General features: G+C 38.9%; 1 protein-coding gene across 1 annotated transcript in view; it reads left to right on the forward strand.

Moving 5' to 3' along the window:
• Nucleotides 1-3,810, forward strand: part of LOC122563165 (6-phosphofructo-2-kinase/fructose-2,6-bisphosphatase 2-like) — an 81,855-nt gene extending 78,045 nt beyond the window's left edge. Inside the window, exon 14 of the mRNA XM_043716650.1 lies at nt 768-3,810. Coding sequence (XP_043572585.1) covers nt 768-827 — 60 coding nt within the window. The 3' untranslated portion in view covers nt 828-3,810. The remainder of the gene's footprint in view (nt 1-767) is intronic.
• The last annotated feature ends 13,192 nt before the right edge of the window (nt 3,811-17,002 follow it).

A 17,002-nucleotide genomic window follows, 5' to 3' on the forward strand; every position in this document is an offset into this window, starting at 1 on the left:
GAATTCTCTCCACAAGAAGCTGTTGGGTCAGTTCTTTAGATATATTCAAGAGGGAGCTGGATGTGGCCCTTCTGGCTAAAGGGATGAAAGAATATGGAGAAAAAGTGGGAATGGGATACTGACATTGCATGATCAGCCATCATCATATTGAATGGTGATGCCGGGTCTTTATATGTTAATAAGGGTCAATATGAGTTCTTCTTCATGAGTCACTCCAAGGAAAATGTAGTGTCAAAACCAAAGTGCCTAAAGCCTAACAAGGATTGTCTTGGATGCAAGGGATAATAAATAATTCCAGCATTCAAAGCAGGAAAAGCTGTGTAAAAAAGCTTTTAATCTTAAACTAACCTGGTTCATCACTCCAGCGGTAACATTAGATCACCTCCTGCAGGCAAAAATCTTTGAGGACACCTGCTAACAATGTGATTTGAGTAAAATGCTAAGCAGTCTGTTGGGTACTAGGATTAAAAAAAATCATCTTGGCAAGCTTTCTCCTACAATTTGAATAGGTTCTTCAATCGATTCAACGATTATTTACTGGGAATGCTTCTATTAGGTTTGTTCTAAGTTTAGATTTGGTCACTTTCCAAAGAAAAATGAAGTTCTGCTTCTATTACTTAGTTAATCTGAAAAGAAATGTGATCCCCACAAATATATTTGCTGCAGAATCAATCAAATATGCTACTGCATTCTTCACAAAATGAATTTTTGACTTTGAATTTGATCAATGTTGTGTTATGATCTATTAACTCTTCTCTCTTCTGCAGAATGTTTCATTAAATCGCACCCGGGAGGAGGCATTGAGTACTGTGCCACATCAGAAGTAATTGGAAATTTTTCAATGAGTATCTCAACTAGTTATTAAATTGGTATTCATTTGGACCCACCGGAATTAATTTACCAAGAATGTAACAAACATCAATCTTCGTATCTTTTGGAACCATGGGGTTATAATATAATCTGAGATCTGTTTTTATATAATTTTCTTGATTTTTGCAGACAGACAATCTAAATCACAAATCTTAAATCTTGTCAAATAACAAGTTAATTCTATTTCTGTTAATAGCCAGAAACTAGCTGGCTAAAAGAGGTAATTATGATTGAACCTATCTTTAATCTTGGAATTCTGATAGACATTGCCCAATGAACAGATGAAATATGGAAAATATTTTCACAATTGGATTGCTTAATTGTGTCATGTGAATTATGAAGTCAGTCTAAAAGTGAAGATATTCTTGTACTTCATGCATACCTTACAGAATCATGTTTGTCACAAATATTCCATTTTAATTTTTTGTTCATCTGTATTAGTCATTGTGACAGTAAATATGTCAAATTTAATATATTTTAATCTTTATTTATTTCCCTGTAAATTTTTAAAACTTTTTGGTGAAACTAATAATGTTTCATTCCTCCAGAGTACAATATTATGTGTTAAATGAATTTGATTCAAATTCTTGTTTTTTAAAGTCTTGTCAAGGTCACTTGAAAATCAGGCTGTCTTCTCAAAAGCTTTTGTTTTACTGGTAGTGTAAATAGTAGCTAAACCAAATAAAAACCTCAAAAAATAAAATCGATTTGTTGTACATCATGCTGGATAGCATACACTGCCAGACACTCCTCATTTTAAATTAAAATGACACTTCAACACTAATTTGGAATATTTTTACCAAGGTCAAACTTGGTTATTTTGAAGCAGATGTTTCTTCTCAACTGCTGTATAACAGGCCCTAATCCTGTTTTGTTATTTATAGCATTTTATGTTTGTTATGAGAACAATCATTTTTTTAAATAAAACGAGGTGGGTATTTTTGTAGGGTGGTAGACAAGTGATTTTTTTTGTTAGTACAATTTTTCTGAATTGTTTTGCTTCATTTCTCTTGCATTTATATTCCAAATGTGTTTTTTTGATAGCTACTATGATAATGTTTAATAGAACTGGAAAACTATCTAGCAACGCAGAGTTGCAACAAGGAAGCCACAACTAACAAGATGGAGGCCTCAGTATTTTGTATCGATAACTGAGTTTCAGCAAAATGACTTGTGGACTGCATTACCACAATTTCAGTTGTGCTCAAGCTTTTAACCACTTAATTAATAGGACTTCAGATATTTTATGTGGCCAGATTATTAATTGGAAATCAGTAATTTCTCAATACTGCACTGTCAAAAATTTCAAGATTAACAAAATGCTAATCAGGTATTCATCTTGTTAAGTTTCTTTCCAGTCACAAGTGGATTTTCAAACCTTATTTGTACTACAGTAAAATGTGTAAATTTAATTTTAACATGTCAAATGTTATTGTGGCGTTCAATTGCAAGTGTCCTTATTTTCAAAATGACTATTTCCTGTACTATAAACATTCTCCAATGAAATCTAGAACTCTTTGCTTAGCATTCATTGCCACAGGGAAACTTTTGTATAACTGAGATTAAAGCATGCATGCATTTAATCCCTAAGAAGAGTTTCTCTGTGCTATGCATGCTGTGTAAATAGTTCCCAAGTCAACAAAAGCCATTTATTCACAAAAGCTGTAGCACCTGTCACTAAATGAGGTGAATTGATCCCAAGAATTTGTGGGCTGAAAAGTAGTGAGCCTCAAAATAAACCATTGGTGATTCTGACTTTGTTAATTTATCGAATACAGAAGCTTTGTAACAGGCTAAGTCCTATTTATAAAAGTGTTTCATATATTGAACACAACCTAAACATTTTACTTTAGAATGTCTGGTTCCAGAATGTCTCTTGAATATGTCATCATTTAATTATTTGAATTTCCTAATTGTCTGTTTGTTTATGCAGGCATTCTGTTTTTGGAAGAGTCCATTTACATAGAGTTCACTGTAACTTGCTATAACTGCATACAGTGGCATTGTTGATCGATGTTAATCTGCCTTGGGTCATCTTATCTGCTATCAGTTCAACAGTTTGTAAAGTAATGTTATAAATATGACTGTGCCTCCCACAAAGTAAACGTTTCTCTGTCTTTTGTTCTGGTACACTTTTTAAAGTGGAAATATGTATTGCTGTTGTGAAAAGGGCCTGCAAGTTGAACCCACTGAAGGAAGAAAGGACACAGATTGGCTGTCAATTACTAGTCAACAAATTCTTTGTCCCCAAAGCCAAGTGAAAATAAGTCGATGCCTCTGGATACTGCAGCATTTATGAGAGCTTTTTGATGCTACCATCCAGCTATGTAACTACTGGTATCGAAAGCAAATTGAGTTTCCAGAAGTCTTGAGTCTGTTGCTTATAGACCTATTTACTGTGAGAAGATAATGGTCTAAACGCACAATTAGATGTATCTAAATGCACACTGCACAAGTTCCCAGAATAATGTAAACTATGATAAATGTTGTAAATTTAATATAAGGACATATTTTTAAATGTAGCTGACAAATCCATCTTTGTAGTTTGAAGTGTATAAGATTATTTTGAATTGTTGAGTATGTTCAATGGTAGTTTCATTGTCCAAAAGGTTTGTTTAATTTAATGAAAAGCTCATCCAAAAGAAATGCTATACCACCATTTTTGCACAAAGCAGTAGAAAAAAATTTTTTGTCCATTTTTAATCTTAAATATTTTATCTTTATTCAGGTTGCACGTTTGCTCGCTGAGCTGATAGGTTTGTTCTCAGACATTTCGCACCATGCTAGGTAACATCAGTGAGCCTCCGTTGAAGCGCTGGTGTTCTGTTCCATTTTCGATGTAGCTGTCTTGATCTGTTGTGGTGGGTGATATCATTTCCAGTTCTATGAGGTTGGTAAATGGGGTCCAAATCAATGTGTTTATTGACAGATATCCGGTTTGAATGCCAGGTCTCTAGGAATTCCCGTGCATGTCTCTGTTTAGTCTGTCCTGGGATGGATGTGTTGTTCCAGTCGACGTGGTGTCCTCCGCCTATGTCTAAGGATGCTACTGATAGCTAGTCATGTCTTTTGTTGGCTAGTTGGTGTTCGTGTATCCTGGTGGCTAGTTTCCTTCTTGTCTGTCCAATGTAGTGTTTGTTACAGTCCTTGCAGGGTATTTTTTAAAATGACATCATTTGGCTAGTTGTTGGTATAGGGTCCTTTAGGTTCATCAGTAGCTATTTCAGTGTGTTGGTAACCACCAGGATACACGAACACCAACTAGCCACCAAAAGACATGACCAGCTATCACTAGCACACACACAGACAAAGAAGGATACCGCTTTGACTGGGACAATACATCCATCCCAGGACAGGCTAAACAGGGACAGGGGATTTCCTCGAGGACAGGCATTCAGACCGGAACTCCATCAATAAACAAATTGACTTGGATCCATTTACCAACCTCTCAGAAAAAGAACCGGAAATGATATCATCCACCTTAGCAACCAAAACACCTAAATAGTAAGTGGGACAGAACACCAATGCTTCATTGAAGCCTCAATGATGATGTTACCTAGCATGGTAACAAGGCGTCTGAGAATAGACCTACCATGTCAGTGAGAAAACTTACAACCTGAACCTCAACCTGAGTTACAAATCTTCTCAAAAATCACATTTTATCTTTGTACTTTGTTATAATTGGGAGGAACTGCGGGCCATTGGTTAAAATGGAATAATTCATGTCTATGGACAGTTATGTACATGCTTTTTATTCTTGAAGAAAAATATTGCTTCATTTCTCTGCATGTATAATTCTCAAGAAGGGAACATGTACTCAGCTGAAAAAAATAAATTGTATCCTGTATAAAATATGTAGTATCTTGACATTCATTTGATTACACAATATAATTGATACTTTTCTTCCTTTTCAGTCTTTGCTGATTGGTCCATTATAACTATTATCTCCACCCGAGGTTAAGCTAATTCAGTGTGTTAAAAGTGCTCCAAGAATAAATGCGTTCATGGATTAGTAGAATCAGAGCAGTTGGTAAATTTTGTCAGTTTATAGGCAGGTTATCCTGGTGAGACATATTATGCACTTTGGTTTCATTTTTTAGCAGATATAGTCCATGCATATTATAGATTGTGAATGTATGCAATGTATCTTGGTGGACAGCAGTGAAACAGTTTGTTACTGGTAACTCAAGCTATCAAGTAAATGGGTGAGATGAGCAATGATTGAGAGTAGACTGAGGGGAAGCTAATTCGCTCGGATTTGTCCTGTGTGTGTGCAGAAATTCAGATAATGTGGTTTGAATTCTGCCACGGGTAATAGTGGAATTTGAATTCCAATTTTAAAAATCTGGAATTAAGATTATCTGGAAAAACCCATCTGACTCACTAATGTCCTTCAGGGAAATAAATCTGCTTTCCTAACCTGGTCTGGCCTACATGTGATTTCAGACCTACAGCAATGTGGCTGACTCTCAACAACCCTTTGAAATAGCCTAGAAAGCTACTCAGTTGTATCAATTGCTATGATTTCTCAACAAAGAAATGAAACCAGACGGACCACCTGGCATTGACCTGGGCATTGGAAAAGACTGGCAAAAATAGCCCTGTCAACCCTACAAAGTCCTGCTTATTAGCCCCCAGATGTTAGTACCAAATTGTGTCAGCTGTCTCTCAGACTAGCCTGACATAGTGATACTCTCAGAATCATGCCATATAGACAAGGCTCCAGACACCACAATCACCATCCCTAGAAATGTTTTTTCCCACTGGCAGGACAGATCCAGCAGTGGTGGTGATACAGAGGACAATCTATCTTAGTCCCTCTAGTGGTCTCCAATATCATGTATACCTTAATTTAAGCAAATTTGTTTACTCCATGATATCAAGGAGTTGAAGGAACTGGATAGTGGAGCAGATAAAGGCTCTGACAAGATTCCATTAATAGTACTGAAGGCTTGTGTTCCAGAACTTGCTGCTCCCCTAGCCATGTTCTACCAGTACAGTTACAACATTGCCATCCACCCAAAAATGTGGAAAATTGCCCAGGTGTGGCCTGCACACACACAGGACAAATCCGAGCCAAATTAGCGTCCCCTCAGTCTACTCTCAATCATAGGTGAGGTGCTGGAAGGTGTCATCAAAAGTGCTATCAAACAGCAATGCCCACTTTAAGACTGCAGGCATAGATTTAAGTTAAGGGACAGGAAGTTTAGAGGGGATGTGAGGAAAGCGTTTTTGATCCAGAAAATGTTGCATGTCTGGAACTCTCTGCATGGACAGGTAGACACCTTCACCATATTTAACTATTTAGATGGCAAAACATATAAGACTATGAACCAAGTGCTGGAAATTGGGATTAGAATTGTTAGGTGGTTGTATTTGCCCAGCACAGACTCCAAGGGCTGAAAGGCTTTTTTCTATGCTGCAGACCTCTATGACTGTAAAAGCAAAATTAAGTTGGTTCTCTTTTAGAATTGCTTCAATAAACAGCATTTTTATAGTAGAGTTCTCATTTACAAAACTAAGCACATCTATAATCAACAAGAAATGTAAATTGATCTGCTTTATGAACTGAAAAATATGTTACTGTTTACATTACTTCCATAAGTGGTGACATTGATTTTAGGCCTTGTTTAATTACACTTTATTTTATTGTAATAAAACTGAAATTATCTGTCAAATCAAAACCTGTAAAGCGTTTCTCAGAAAGAAAGGCAGTCCTCACATACTGATACCAATGACGATATATAATCTTGGTGAAGTATGCTTACCGACTGCCTGAGAGCTAAAATTATTCTGTCAGCATCCTGTCACCCTGTAAACCTCTTTTACCAGTAGTAGCCACATTTAGATTGATTTATAAAGATTGGACTCAATAGTTCTAAAGGCACAGCCAGTTTAAATATTGATCCTTTTTCAGAATGGATAATAGCATGTAAGGTACCTTGTCCAGGTTATTGTAGCACAGCATTATTGCCCTCCCATGGAACCACAATTGTCCTGGTTAGAGTCCCATTCTTGAGTGCTTCTTCCATTTTCTATCATGGATTGAACTCAATAACCCCTTTTCTATCTCTATCTGCTTTGGTGCAAGGTGATATTGGCTCCTTTTATGTGTTCACACCCGTTGTCTGGTCCTCCTTGTATGACAACATTGGATAGTTTTGTCCATGGCCAACTAGTTTGTTTTCCTATATATAGTGATGAAGACCCTGTTCTATTTTGCTATTTACTTTGCCCCCACAAAATTGACAATTGAATATTGTCATAGCAAACTCAAATTATTCTTCAACCAAACATTTGGATGGCACAAGTCAGCACTTTAGTATCCACCATTATCTCCCATAGACATTCACCACCTGAAACAATATAAGGAGATTTTTTATGCTGCCTGACCTGCTGCACTTTTCCAGCAACACATTTTCAGCTCTGATCTCCAGCATCTGCAGTCCTCACTTTCTCCCCCCAATATAAGGAGATTGCCCTTTAAAGTAAATGAAACAAAAGAAGACTAACATGCTGTAAGGAAGGAAACCTGCCATCCTTAGCTGGTCTTGCCTATATTTGTCTCCAGATTCACAGTAATGTGTTCACTTGTAACTGAAATGACCTAGCAATCTAGTCAGTGCAAGGAAAATTAGGGATGGACAACAAATACTGGCCTTGCCTAATATCACATTAATGGAATAAGCGGAAACAAAAATGAATTTAAGCTTAAAAGCTGTCGAAGAAAATTGAATAGGCAATTAAACTGACTGCAGGGAAATCAAAATTAAGACCATGAAAGTTGCAGAAACCAGTTATATCATATTGGCTTATGTATGTAAATAGATCATGGAAGGACAACTTTGGAAAGCACAATCTAAGAATGGTTCATCGTAGCACATTCGTATGTTGTGAACATCTGTGTGGAACATAATGCTAAAGAAAAAATTAAGGAGCTGGAAATAAAAGTATGACTTTGTATGCATAGATTGCTCAACATGGTTCACTCCATCTAACGTATCAGATTGATTAATGGATGGGAAAAGACTTTAGATGCAGGGTCTTTTAGAAAAAACTTCTTATTTCTTATGAGATAGTGGTTCTCTTCATTTCCTTCAATGTTCTACAGTGGTCCTTACCTAGAAAATTAATAAGAGAGCCTTTAAAAGTATTAAAATGGTTACAAAGAGGCATTCAAAACAGAAACTGGCCATTCAGTGCAACCAGATCATGCTGGAAATCAGATCAAAGACACAGTTATAGAAATCAAATTGTTTGATTCCTTAAGACAGTTACAGGCAGAGGTCATTATGTGTTATATAATTGTATAAACTCTTTCAAATTAAGGAAAATGAGAGTTCAGGCAGTTAAACTCAGCTAGTATTATGAAAAGGAGATTCACTTGCAGCAGAGCTTCCGAATGGCAGCAGGAGATGCCTCAAAGCCTTTTTAGAGCATTGACCCCGCCAGGTTGCCACCACCAGGTTGCCATGGAATAGTGGAGCTATTAGGAACTAGAAAATTCAAGTCAGCTTCTGATAATGAAATTGAACAGATCTTTAAAGATGAAAATGATTTGTGTTGGAAAGTGAAACTGCCTCTCACCCAGTCCCCATTCTGCATGAGTGAAAATGGCCTGGGGCAGAATGGGGCTAGAATACCAGAATACAGCCAGTGGTGCAAAATTTGGTGCCCACCTATATCTGAACCCATCCGCCTTGGGGTCAAAAAATCCAATTCCTTGTGTTCTTCCAAACAAGCCATGCAAAAACAGAGCATCATATCAACATACAACATGTTTAAAAGCCTTCTGTGTGAAATAATTTATGTCTTCTGTGTTATTCATTCAGTAACTCAATTGTTTCAAGATTTTTTTGTTTGTAAATTCTCAATTAAAGAATTAGGCATAAGGAGACCACTCAGCTCACTGCTAATATGTCAGTTCTTTGGGAGACCTATAATTACAATGTCTTTTAATTAGATGAGGAAAGGTTGAATGGCTCCCCTCTTCCCTCTCAAGGTGTGTCTTTATATAAAAGGACATATTTGCCATGGATGTGGGTTTATTCGCTGTGCTAGAAGGTTCATTTCCAGACGTTTCATTACCCTACTAGGTAACATCTTCAGTGGGCCTCAGGTAAGCAATGCTGAAAATTCCTGCTTTCTATTTATATGTTTGGGTTTCTTTGCGTTGGTGATGTCATTTCCTGTGGTTATGTTATTTTCTGTTCCTTTTCTCAGGGGGTAGTAGATGGGGTCTAACTCGACGTGTTTGTTGATAGAGTTCCGGTTGGAATGCCATGCCTCTAGGAATTCTTGTGCGTGTCTTTGGCTTGTCCTAGGATGGATGTGTTGTCCCAGTCGATGTGGTATCCTTCCTCATCTGTATGTGAGGACGCTAGTGAGAGAGGGTCATGTCTTTTTGTGGCTAGTTGGTGTTCATGTATCCTGGTGGCTAGTTTTCTGCCTGTTTGTCCAATGTAGTGTTTGTTACAGTCCTTCCACGGTATTTTGTAAATGACATTAGTTTTGCTAGTTATCTGTATAAGGTCTTTCAAGTTGCTGTTTTATTGTTTTGGTGGGTTTGTGGTCTACCATGATGCCAAGGGGTCTGAGTAGTCTGGCAGTCATTTCCAAGATGTCTTTGATGTAGGGGAGAGTGGCTAGGCTGCCAGACTACTCAGACCCCTTAGCATCATGGTAGCCCACAAACCCACTAACACAAGAAAGCCCTGTAAAATTCATATCCATGACAGAGAATGGTAGGTGCAAAAATACCAGGTGAATTTATATCAAGATGCGCTGTGCTAAGATTCATCTTACAACATAATGGCAGTTGTGAAAGACTCCATTAATCTTCAGCACACTAAATGCTGTCAGCCGTGGAAAATCTTCAAACAGCTTTAAGATGGCTACTCGAGTAGACAGTTGGCAGCTGAAACAGTTGAATGTTCAATAAACTGACAGAAGAGAATCTTGTGACAAGATTGTACAAGGTAACATTCCTGAAGAAGGGCTCATGCCCGAAACATCGATTCGCCTGCTTCTTGGATGCTGCCTGACCTGCTGCGCTTTTCCAGCAACACATTTTCAGCAAGGCCACACAAATGCCAGGCTATGACCATCACCAATATGAGACAATCTAATCACCACTCCTTGATATTCAATGGTGTTACCATCACTGTATCCCCCACTATCATAGAGTATAGAGTCATAGACATGTACAGTATGGAAACAGACCCTTCGGTCCAACTTGTCCTGCCGACCAGATATCCCAACCCAATCTAGTCCCACCTGTCAGCACCCGCCCCATACTCCTCCAAACCATTCCTATTCATATACCCATCCAAATGCCTTTTAAATGTTGCAACCCTACTAATCTCCACCACTTCCTTTGGCAGCTTATACCATACATGTACCATCTTCTGTGTGAAAAGGTTGCCCCTTAGGTCTCTTTCATATCTTTCCCCTCTCACCCTAAACCTATGCCCTCTAGTTCTGGACTCCCCCACTTTGTCCATTTATCCTATCCATTCCCCTCATGATTTTATAAACCTCTATAAGGTCACCCCTCAGCCTCCAATGCTCCAGGGGAAACAGACCCAGCCTATTCAACCTCTTCCAATAGCTCATACCTTCGAATCCTGGCAACATCCTTGTAAATCTTTTCTGAACCCTTTCAAGTTTCACGACATCTTTCCAATAGGAAGGAGACCAGAATTGCACACAATATTCTAAAAATGGCCTAACCAAGGTCCTGTACAGCTGCAACATGACCTCCCAACTCCTGTGCTCAATACTCTGACCAATAAAGGAAAGCATACCAAATGCCTTCTTCATTATCCTATCTACCTGTGACTCCACTTTCAAGGAACTATGAACCTGCACTCCAAGGTCTCTTTGTTCAGCAACACTCCCTAGGACCTTACCATTTTTATATAGGTATTTTTAATGAAAAAAAAGGAAATTTTTAAATTTTTTACAAAATTACAAAGTAATACCAACAAGTATAAACACTAATATACAATAAATATATATAAAGAAATAAATAATAACCAAAATACAAAAAAAAGGGAGTAAAAACCCCAACTAACTACTAATCTATCCTACAAACAATCAAAACATAAGATAGGATATCATACATTACTAGCGAAAAATAACAGAATAATTAAGTAATTACTCAAAATGAATTAATATCAAGTCATAATAAAGCCCATATTTATACAGGATTCCCCCCGGGGGTCCTCGGACCAGCCAGAACCATTACCACAGGGAAACAAAAGCCCTTGACAATATGGCCGAAATATCTGTGTCAATATAGTTCAAACAGGGTTGTCATATTTTATAGAATAATTCAGTTTTTTGGTGCACCATTTTTGTGAGGAAATCAAGGGGGCTGTGTTCCATGATTAACCTGTGCAAATGCGAAAAGCCCTCAGCTACCCAATTCACTAAGATATTTTTCCTTGCACAAAAGGAGAGAATGGAAAATAGTTTCCTCCTGTGCACATCCAGGGAGGGCAAATTTGAAAAGCCCAGGAGAAGAGACACTGGATCTAATCTAATCTCCGTTCCCAAGATTTCTGTCAGAGCATTCACTACTCTGTCCCAGTATCTACGGATCTTGTGACATGTCCATAAACAGTGCGTGAGAGTGCCCACTTCTATCTTGCATTTAGGACGCATTGGGGATGTTCCCACCCTAAATTTTGCAAGCTGTTCAGGTGCTATATGAGCCCTATGGGGTATCTTTAATTGAATAGCTTGGGTTCTATTACAAATAAAGATCTTTCTGGCATTTTCCCAGATGTCTTCCCACATTTCTAGAGGGATTTCTAACCCCAATTCCTGATTCCATGTTTTAAACAATTGCTCCATGTCTTTCGATACCTCGTTATATAATGAGTGATTAAGAGTACTTACTGAGAGTGGACCCATTGGCCATAGCACTTTTCTCTCCCTATCCGATTTGTAGGGACTGTATAATAAGGTGGTCGTCTTCTGTATATAATCTTGTATTTGGAAATAGCAATAAAGGTCTCCATTAGGCAGTCCAAACTTCTGGTGCAACTGCTCAAAAGACATCATAACCTCCCCATCGAACAGGTCCCCTAAACAAGAGATACCTCTGTACTTCCAGGTTTTAAATGTAGTGTCTGTCAGCCCTGGCTGAAAACTCGATGCTCCCACGATAGGAGTATAAGGAGAGGTTTTTTTGTAGGTTACCCTCATCTTGCCATATTATCATGCAGGCTTTAATTGTATTTAATACAATAGGGTTTTTGCATAGTCCATAATACCGCCCATCTTATCTAAAAATAAAAGATTGATGAGGGGATACTTTGCTTGGGAGGTCTCTATGTCTAACCAAATTGATTGTGGGTCACAAGATACTCAGTCAGCTACAAAGCATAATAAAGAGCTCAACGAAGACCTCCTAAAGTCTGGAAAATCCGGTCCTCCCCTAGCTGCAGTAGTAGCTGCAGCTTTTCTAATTTGATAAGGGGCCGTCTATGATTCCAAATAAAGGAACCAAGCCAGCCGTGTAGTTTATGCAACACTAGTCTTGGCAACATCAGAGGGAGCATTCACATAGGATATAGGAGACGAGGCAGAATATTCATTTTAACTAGAGCTACTCTGCCTAACCAGGACATTGGGAGATCTCCCCAGCGTTGAAGGTCCTGCCTTATTTTCTCTAGTAGGTGCACAAAATTGGCTTTATACAGCTGACCAAATACTGGGGTGATAAAAATACCTAAGTACAAAAAACCCTCCAGTGACCACTGAAAGGGAAAGCAAGATCCGTCCGATAAATTGGACATACTAGCAAGACCTCCCAACGGCATGGCCTCCGATTTCATAAAATTGATTTTATAGCCTGAAAACATACTAAATAGATTGACTACTTAAATTAAGTGGGGCACGGATATCAAAGGATTACTTAAGAAAAGGAGAACATCATCTGCATAGAGAGTGGTTTTATGTTTACCCGAACAAACCCTTGGAACTGTTATGTTAGAGTCGGTTCATATAGCTAGTGGTTCGATTATTAGCGTGAATAATAATGGTGAGAGAGGACATCCCTGACGACAGCCCCAACTCACACTGAAGCTATCCGAACTTAAACCATTGGTAATCATGGCTACTTTGGGGTAATTGTGTAGTATTGAGACCCATTTAGAAAATACCAGTCCGACTCCAAACCTTTCCAGTGTGTAAAAACGATATGACCACTCTACCCAATCAACTACCTTCTCTGCATCCAAAGAGACAACTATCCCCAGTATACTTTCCTATTGTCAGCTTGTATCATATTTAAGACCCTTCTATGGCCCTTGTTAGACCCCATCTGGTCCTCTTTTTTGATGTATGGTAAGACCCTCTCCAATCTTAATGCTAACGTTTTAGAGAGGATTTTGAAATCCTCATTTAGCAAGGATATGGGTCTATATGATGAGCAATCTTCTGGGGTCTTTTCTTTTTTAAGAATGAGAGAAATATTTGCTTCTCTCAACAAAGGCGGGGAGGCAGCCCTGACTATGTGAGTAATTATACATGTCTATAAGTGGACCAACCAGTTCCCTTATAAATTCTTCATAAAATTCAACCTGGAATCTGTCAGGTCCAGGTGCTTTGCCTCTCTGAAGCTGTTTAATTGCGTCGAGTACTTCCTGGGTTGTCAGGGAAGCATTCAGGATCGACAGCTGTTCCGAGGTTAAATCTGGAAAGGCCAAGTTTTTAAAGAAGGACTCCATCTTCTTAGTTCTATCCTCACAGTCCTGCGATTTACACAGTTCAAAATAGAACTTTCTAAAAGCTGTATTGATCCAATTATGATCACAAGTCAGAGTACCAGCACTTTCCCTAATGGACGTGATAGCTTGAGAAGTCTTTTTTTCCTAGCAACATATGCTAGGTATCTGCCAGGCTTGTCGCCATATTCATATATTCTTTGCTTTGCAAAGAACATTTCCCTCTTTGCTGTTTGGGTAAGTGCGGTATTCAAGGCTGTCTTAAGGGCTGTGATCCTTTGTAGCTTAGTAATGGAGGGCCTATCAACATACGCTGTCTCTGCTGCCTTCAAGCGAGCCTCGAGCAGGCGCTGTTGTTCTCCCCTTTGTCTTTTTTGGGTCACAGAATATGAGATGATCAAACCTCGTGCATAAGCCTCAATGGTCTCCCACATCGTCGACAGGTTACTAGCCGTACCTGAATTAATTTCTAAAAAGGTTTTGAATTCCTGAGAAAAATATTTTAATAATTTGCTATCCTTCATTAAGAAAGAATCCATACGCCAATGTCGGGGGTCTGTCCCATCGTCCCCAGTCTTAACTTCCATATATACTGCAGCATGATCAGAGATTGCTATATTACCTATTTTGCAGGACAACATGGAATTCAAAAGGGTCAAGGGAGCAGAAAACATATCTATTCTAGTATGACACTTGTGTGGGTTAGAGTAGTAAGTAAAGTCTCTGCCCTGGGGTGAAGACATCTCCACACATCTACTAGCCCTAACTCCTTATTCAGATCCGCCAATTGTCTAGATCTAAAAGATATACCCATGCTCCTGGAATTCGAGGAAATCACCTCCAACACCTAAAATACCTCAAAAAAAGAAGCACCTCTTACAGCCAGAAATTTTTCCCGTCCTCCATCTTGGATTATGAATGGTATATTGTCTGATAATATAATGACACTCACCATTGTTTAAGGTTATAATTAGTGACATGTCCATTGACATAATATCTTCTTGCCAAGAGACTAAATTTGAATCATCTGTTGCCTTCTATTTTGTGGTGTTGTACCTCATTAACTTTTTGTGAGTAGCTATTTTACTTCTTGCTGTTCTGGTGCTGATAAAGTATTAATTACTAAGAGTTGAGCAACTACTTGCACCCATGAGATTTCCTTGCTCCACTGCTCTGATAGTGATTGATGGCATCTAGTATCTGTCCTATACTCTACTGGCTTCTCACATGTGTCTTGTGTGACACAAAATAGATGGAAAGGCAGGTGGTGAGGAGACACAAAGGATGTATACAGATTAAATGAATTGGAAAAAATTTGGTAGATGTAACATAATTTGAAAGAATGTGAGGTTATGCACTTTGGCAGGAAATATAGAGGAGTTGAATATTATGTAAATTCCAGGAGCAGCAATTACTGTTCTATATGCTGTTGTATTGTTTTGGAACTTTGGAAAAAAAAAGTCAAAACAACAGCAGTTTTAAATGGGAGAAGAGCAGACAAAGGAAGCACATGGTGAGGACAGTGCAGGAGAGAGAGAGGGAGAAGGAACCTGCACAGTTACCGCCTTTGCTGTTTGAATTCGTGTATTGCTGGACATCGGAGTGCATCTGGGAAAATTAACAAACAGTGAAATTCACAACTAATCTTGGAGGAACTGTTGGGCGAAGTTCACAGCACAGAATCATATAAGTTAATTGTTGTTTTAAGTCTGTCCAAGAAAGAGGCTGTATGAGTGAGTATTGTGGGTTCTTACTTGATTATATGTTTTTGGAGATAAGTCTCTTGATTAAACTTAAAATATAAGCCATAGCTATTAATTTAACCTGGGGCAATGTTTGTAGAGGAATAAGACAGTGCTATTTTCTGGGTCTGTAGATTGTGAAGGAGCAAAAATGGCCTTTGCAGTGATATGTACTTCTTGTCAGATGTGGAAGTTTAAAGAGAGTTTAAGGGTTACTGCAGATTATATCTGCCATAAATGCTGTTGGATGCGAGTCTTATCAGATCGAGTGGATCGGTTGGAGAGACAGATAGAAGCAATGAGGAATTTTCAACAACAATAGTACGTGATGGATGGCAGTTATAGGAAGGGGGAAAGTCTCAGATACAGTCACATAGATGGGTTAACTCCAGGAAGAGTAAGAGAGGTAGGCACCTAGGGCAGGAGTCTTTAGTGGAAATACCCATTTCAAACAGGTATACTGTTTTGGAAAATGTAGGGGGTGATGGATTCTCAGGGGAACATAGCACAGACAGCCAAGTTTCTGGTATTGAGACTTGATGTAATGCAACGAGGGGTACGTCGGCTTCCAAAAGATCAATTGTGTTAGGGGATTCTGTTGTCCGAGGTACAGATAGACGTTTCTTTGGCCAGCAGAGAAAAAGCAGAATGATGTGTTGTTTCCCTGGTGCCAGGATCAAGGATGTCTCAGAGAGGGTGCAGAATGTTCCCACGGGGGAGAACGGCCAGCAAGAGGTCATTGTCCACATTGGAAGGGAAAAGGTTGAGATTCTGAAGAGAGATTACAGAGAGTTAGGCAGAAATTTATAAAGGAGGTCCTCAAGGGGAGTAATATCTGGATTACTCCCAGTGCTACCCAGCTAGTGAGGGCAAGAATAGGAGGATAGAGCAAGTGAATGCATGGCTGAGGAGCTGGTGTATGGGAGAAGGATTCACATTTTTGGATCATTAGAATTTCTTTTGGGGTAGAAGTGACCTGTACAAGAAGGACGGATAGCAACTAAATTGGAAGGGGACTAATATACTGGCAGGGAAATTTGCTAGAACTGCTTGGGAGGATTTAAACTAGTAAGGTGGGGGTGGGTGGGACACAGGGAGATAGTGAGGAAAGAGATCAATCTGAGACGGGTACAGCTGAGAACAGAAGCGAGTCAAACAGTCAGGGCAGGCAGGGACAAGGTAGGACTAATAAATTAAACTGTATTTATTTCAATGCAAGGGGCCTAACAGGGAAGGCAGATGAACTCCGGCCATGGTTAGAAACATGGGACTGGGATATCATAGCAATTACAGAAACATGGCTCAGGGATGGGCAGGACTGGCAGCTTAATGTTCCAGGATACAAATGCTACAGGAAGGATAGAAAGGTCAGCAAGAGAGGAGGGGGAGTGGCATTTTTGATAATGGATAGCAATACAGCTGTGCTGAGGGAGGATATTCCCGGAAATACATCCAGGGAAGTTATTTGGGTGAAACTGAGAAATAAGAAAGGGATGATCACCTTAATGGGATTGTATTATTGACACCCCAATAGTCAGAGGGAAATTGAGAAACAAACTTGTAAGGATATCTCAGCTATCTGTAAGAATAATAAGGTAGTTATGGTAGAGGATTTTAACTTTCCAAACATCGACTGGGACTGCCATAGTGTTA

Source organism: Chiloscyllium plagiosum, chromosome 26 (assembly GCF_004010195.1).
Source record: "Chiloscyllium plagiosum isolate BGI_BamShark_2017 chromosome 26, ASM401019v2, whole genome shotgun sequence".
Lineage (NCBI taxonomy): Eukaryota > Metazoa > Chordata > Chondrichthyes > Orectolobiformes > Hemiscylliidae > Chiloscyllium > Chiloscyllium plagiosum.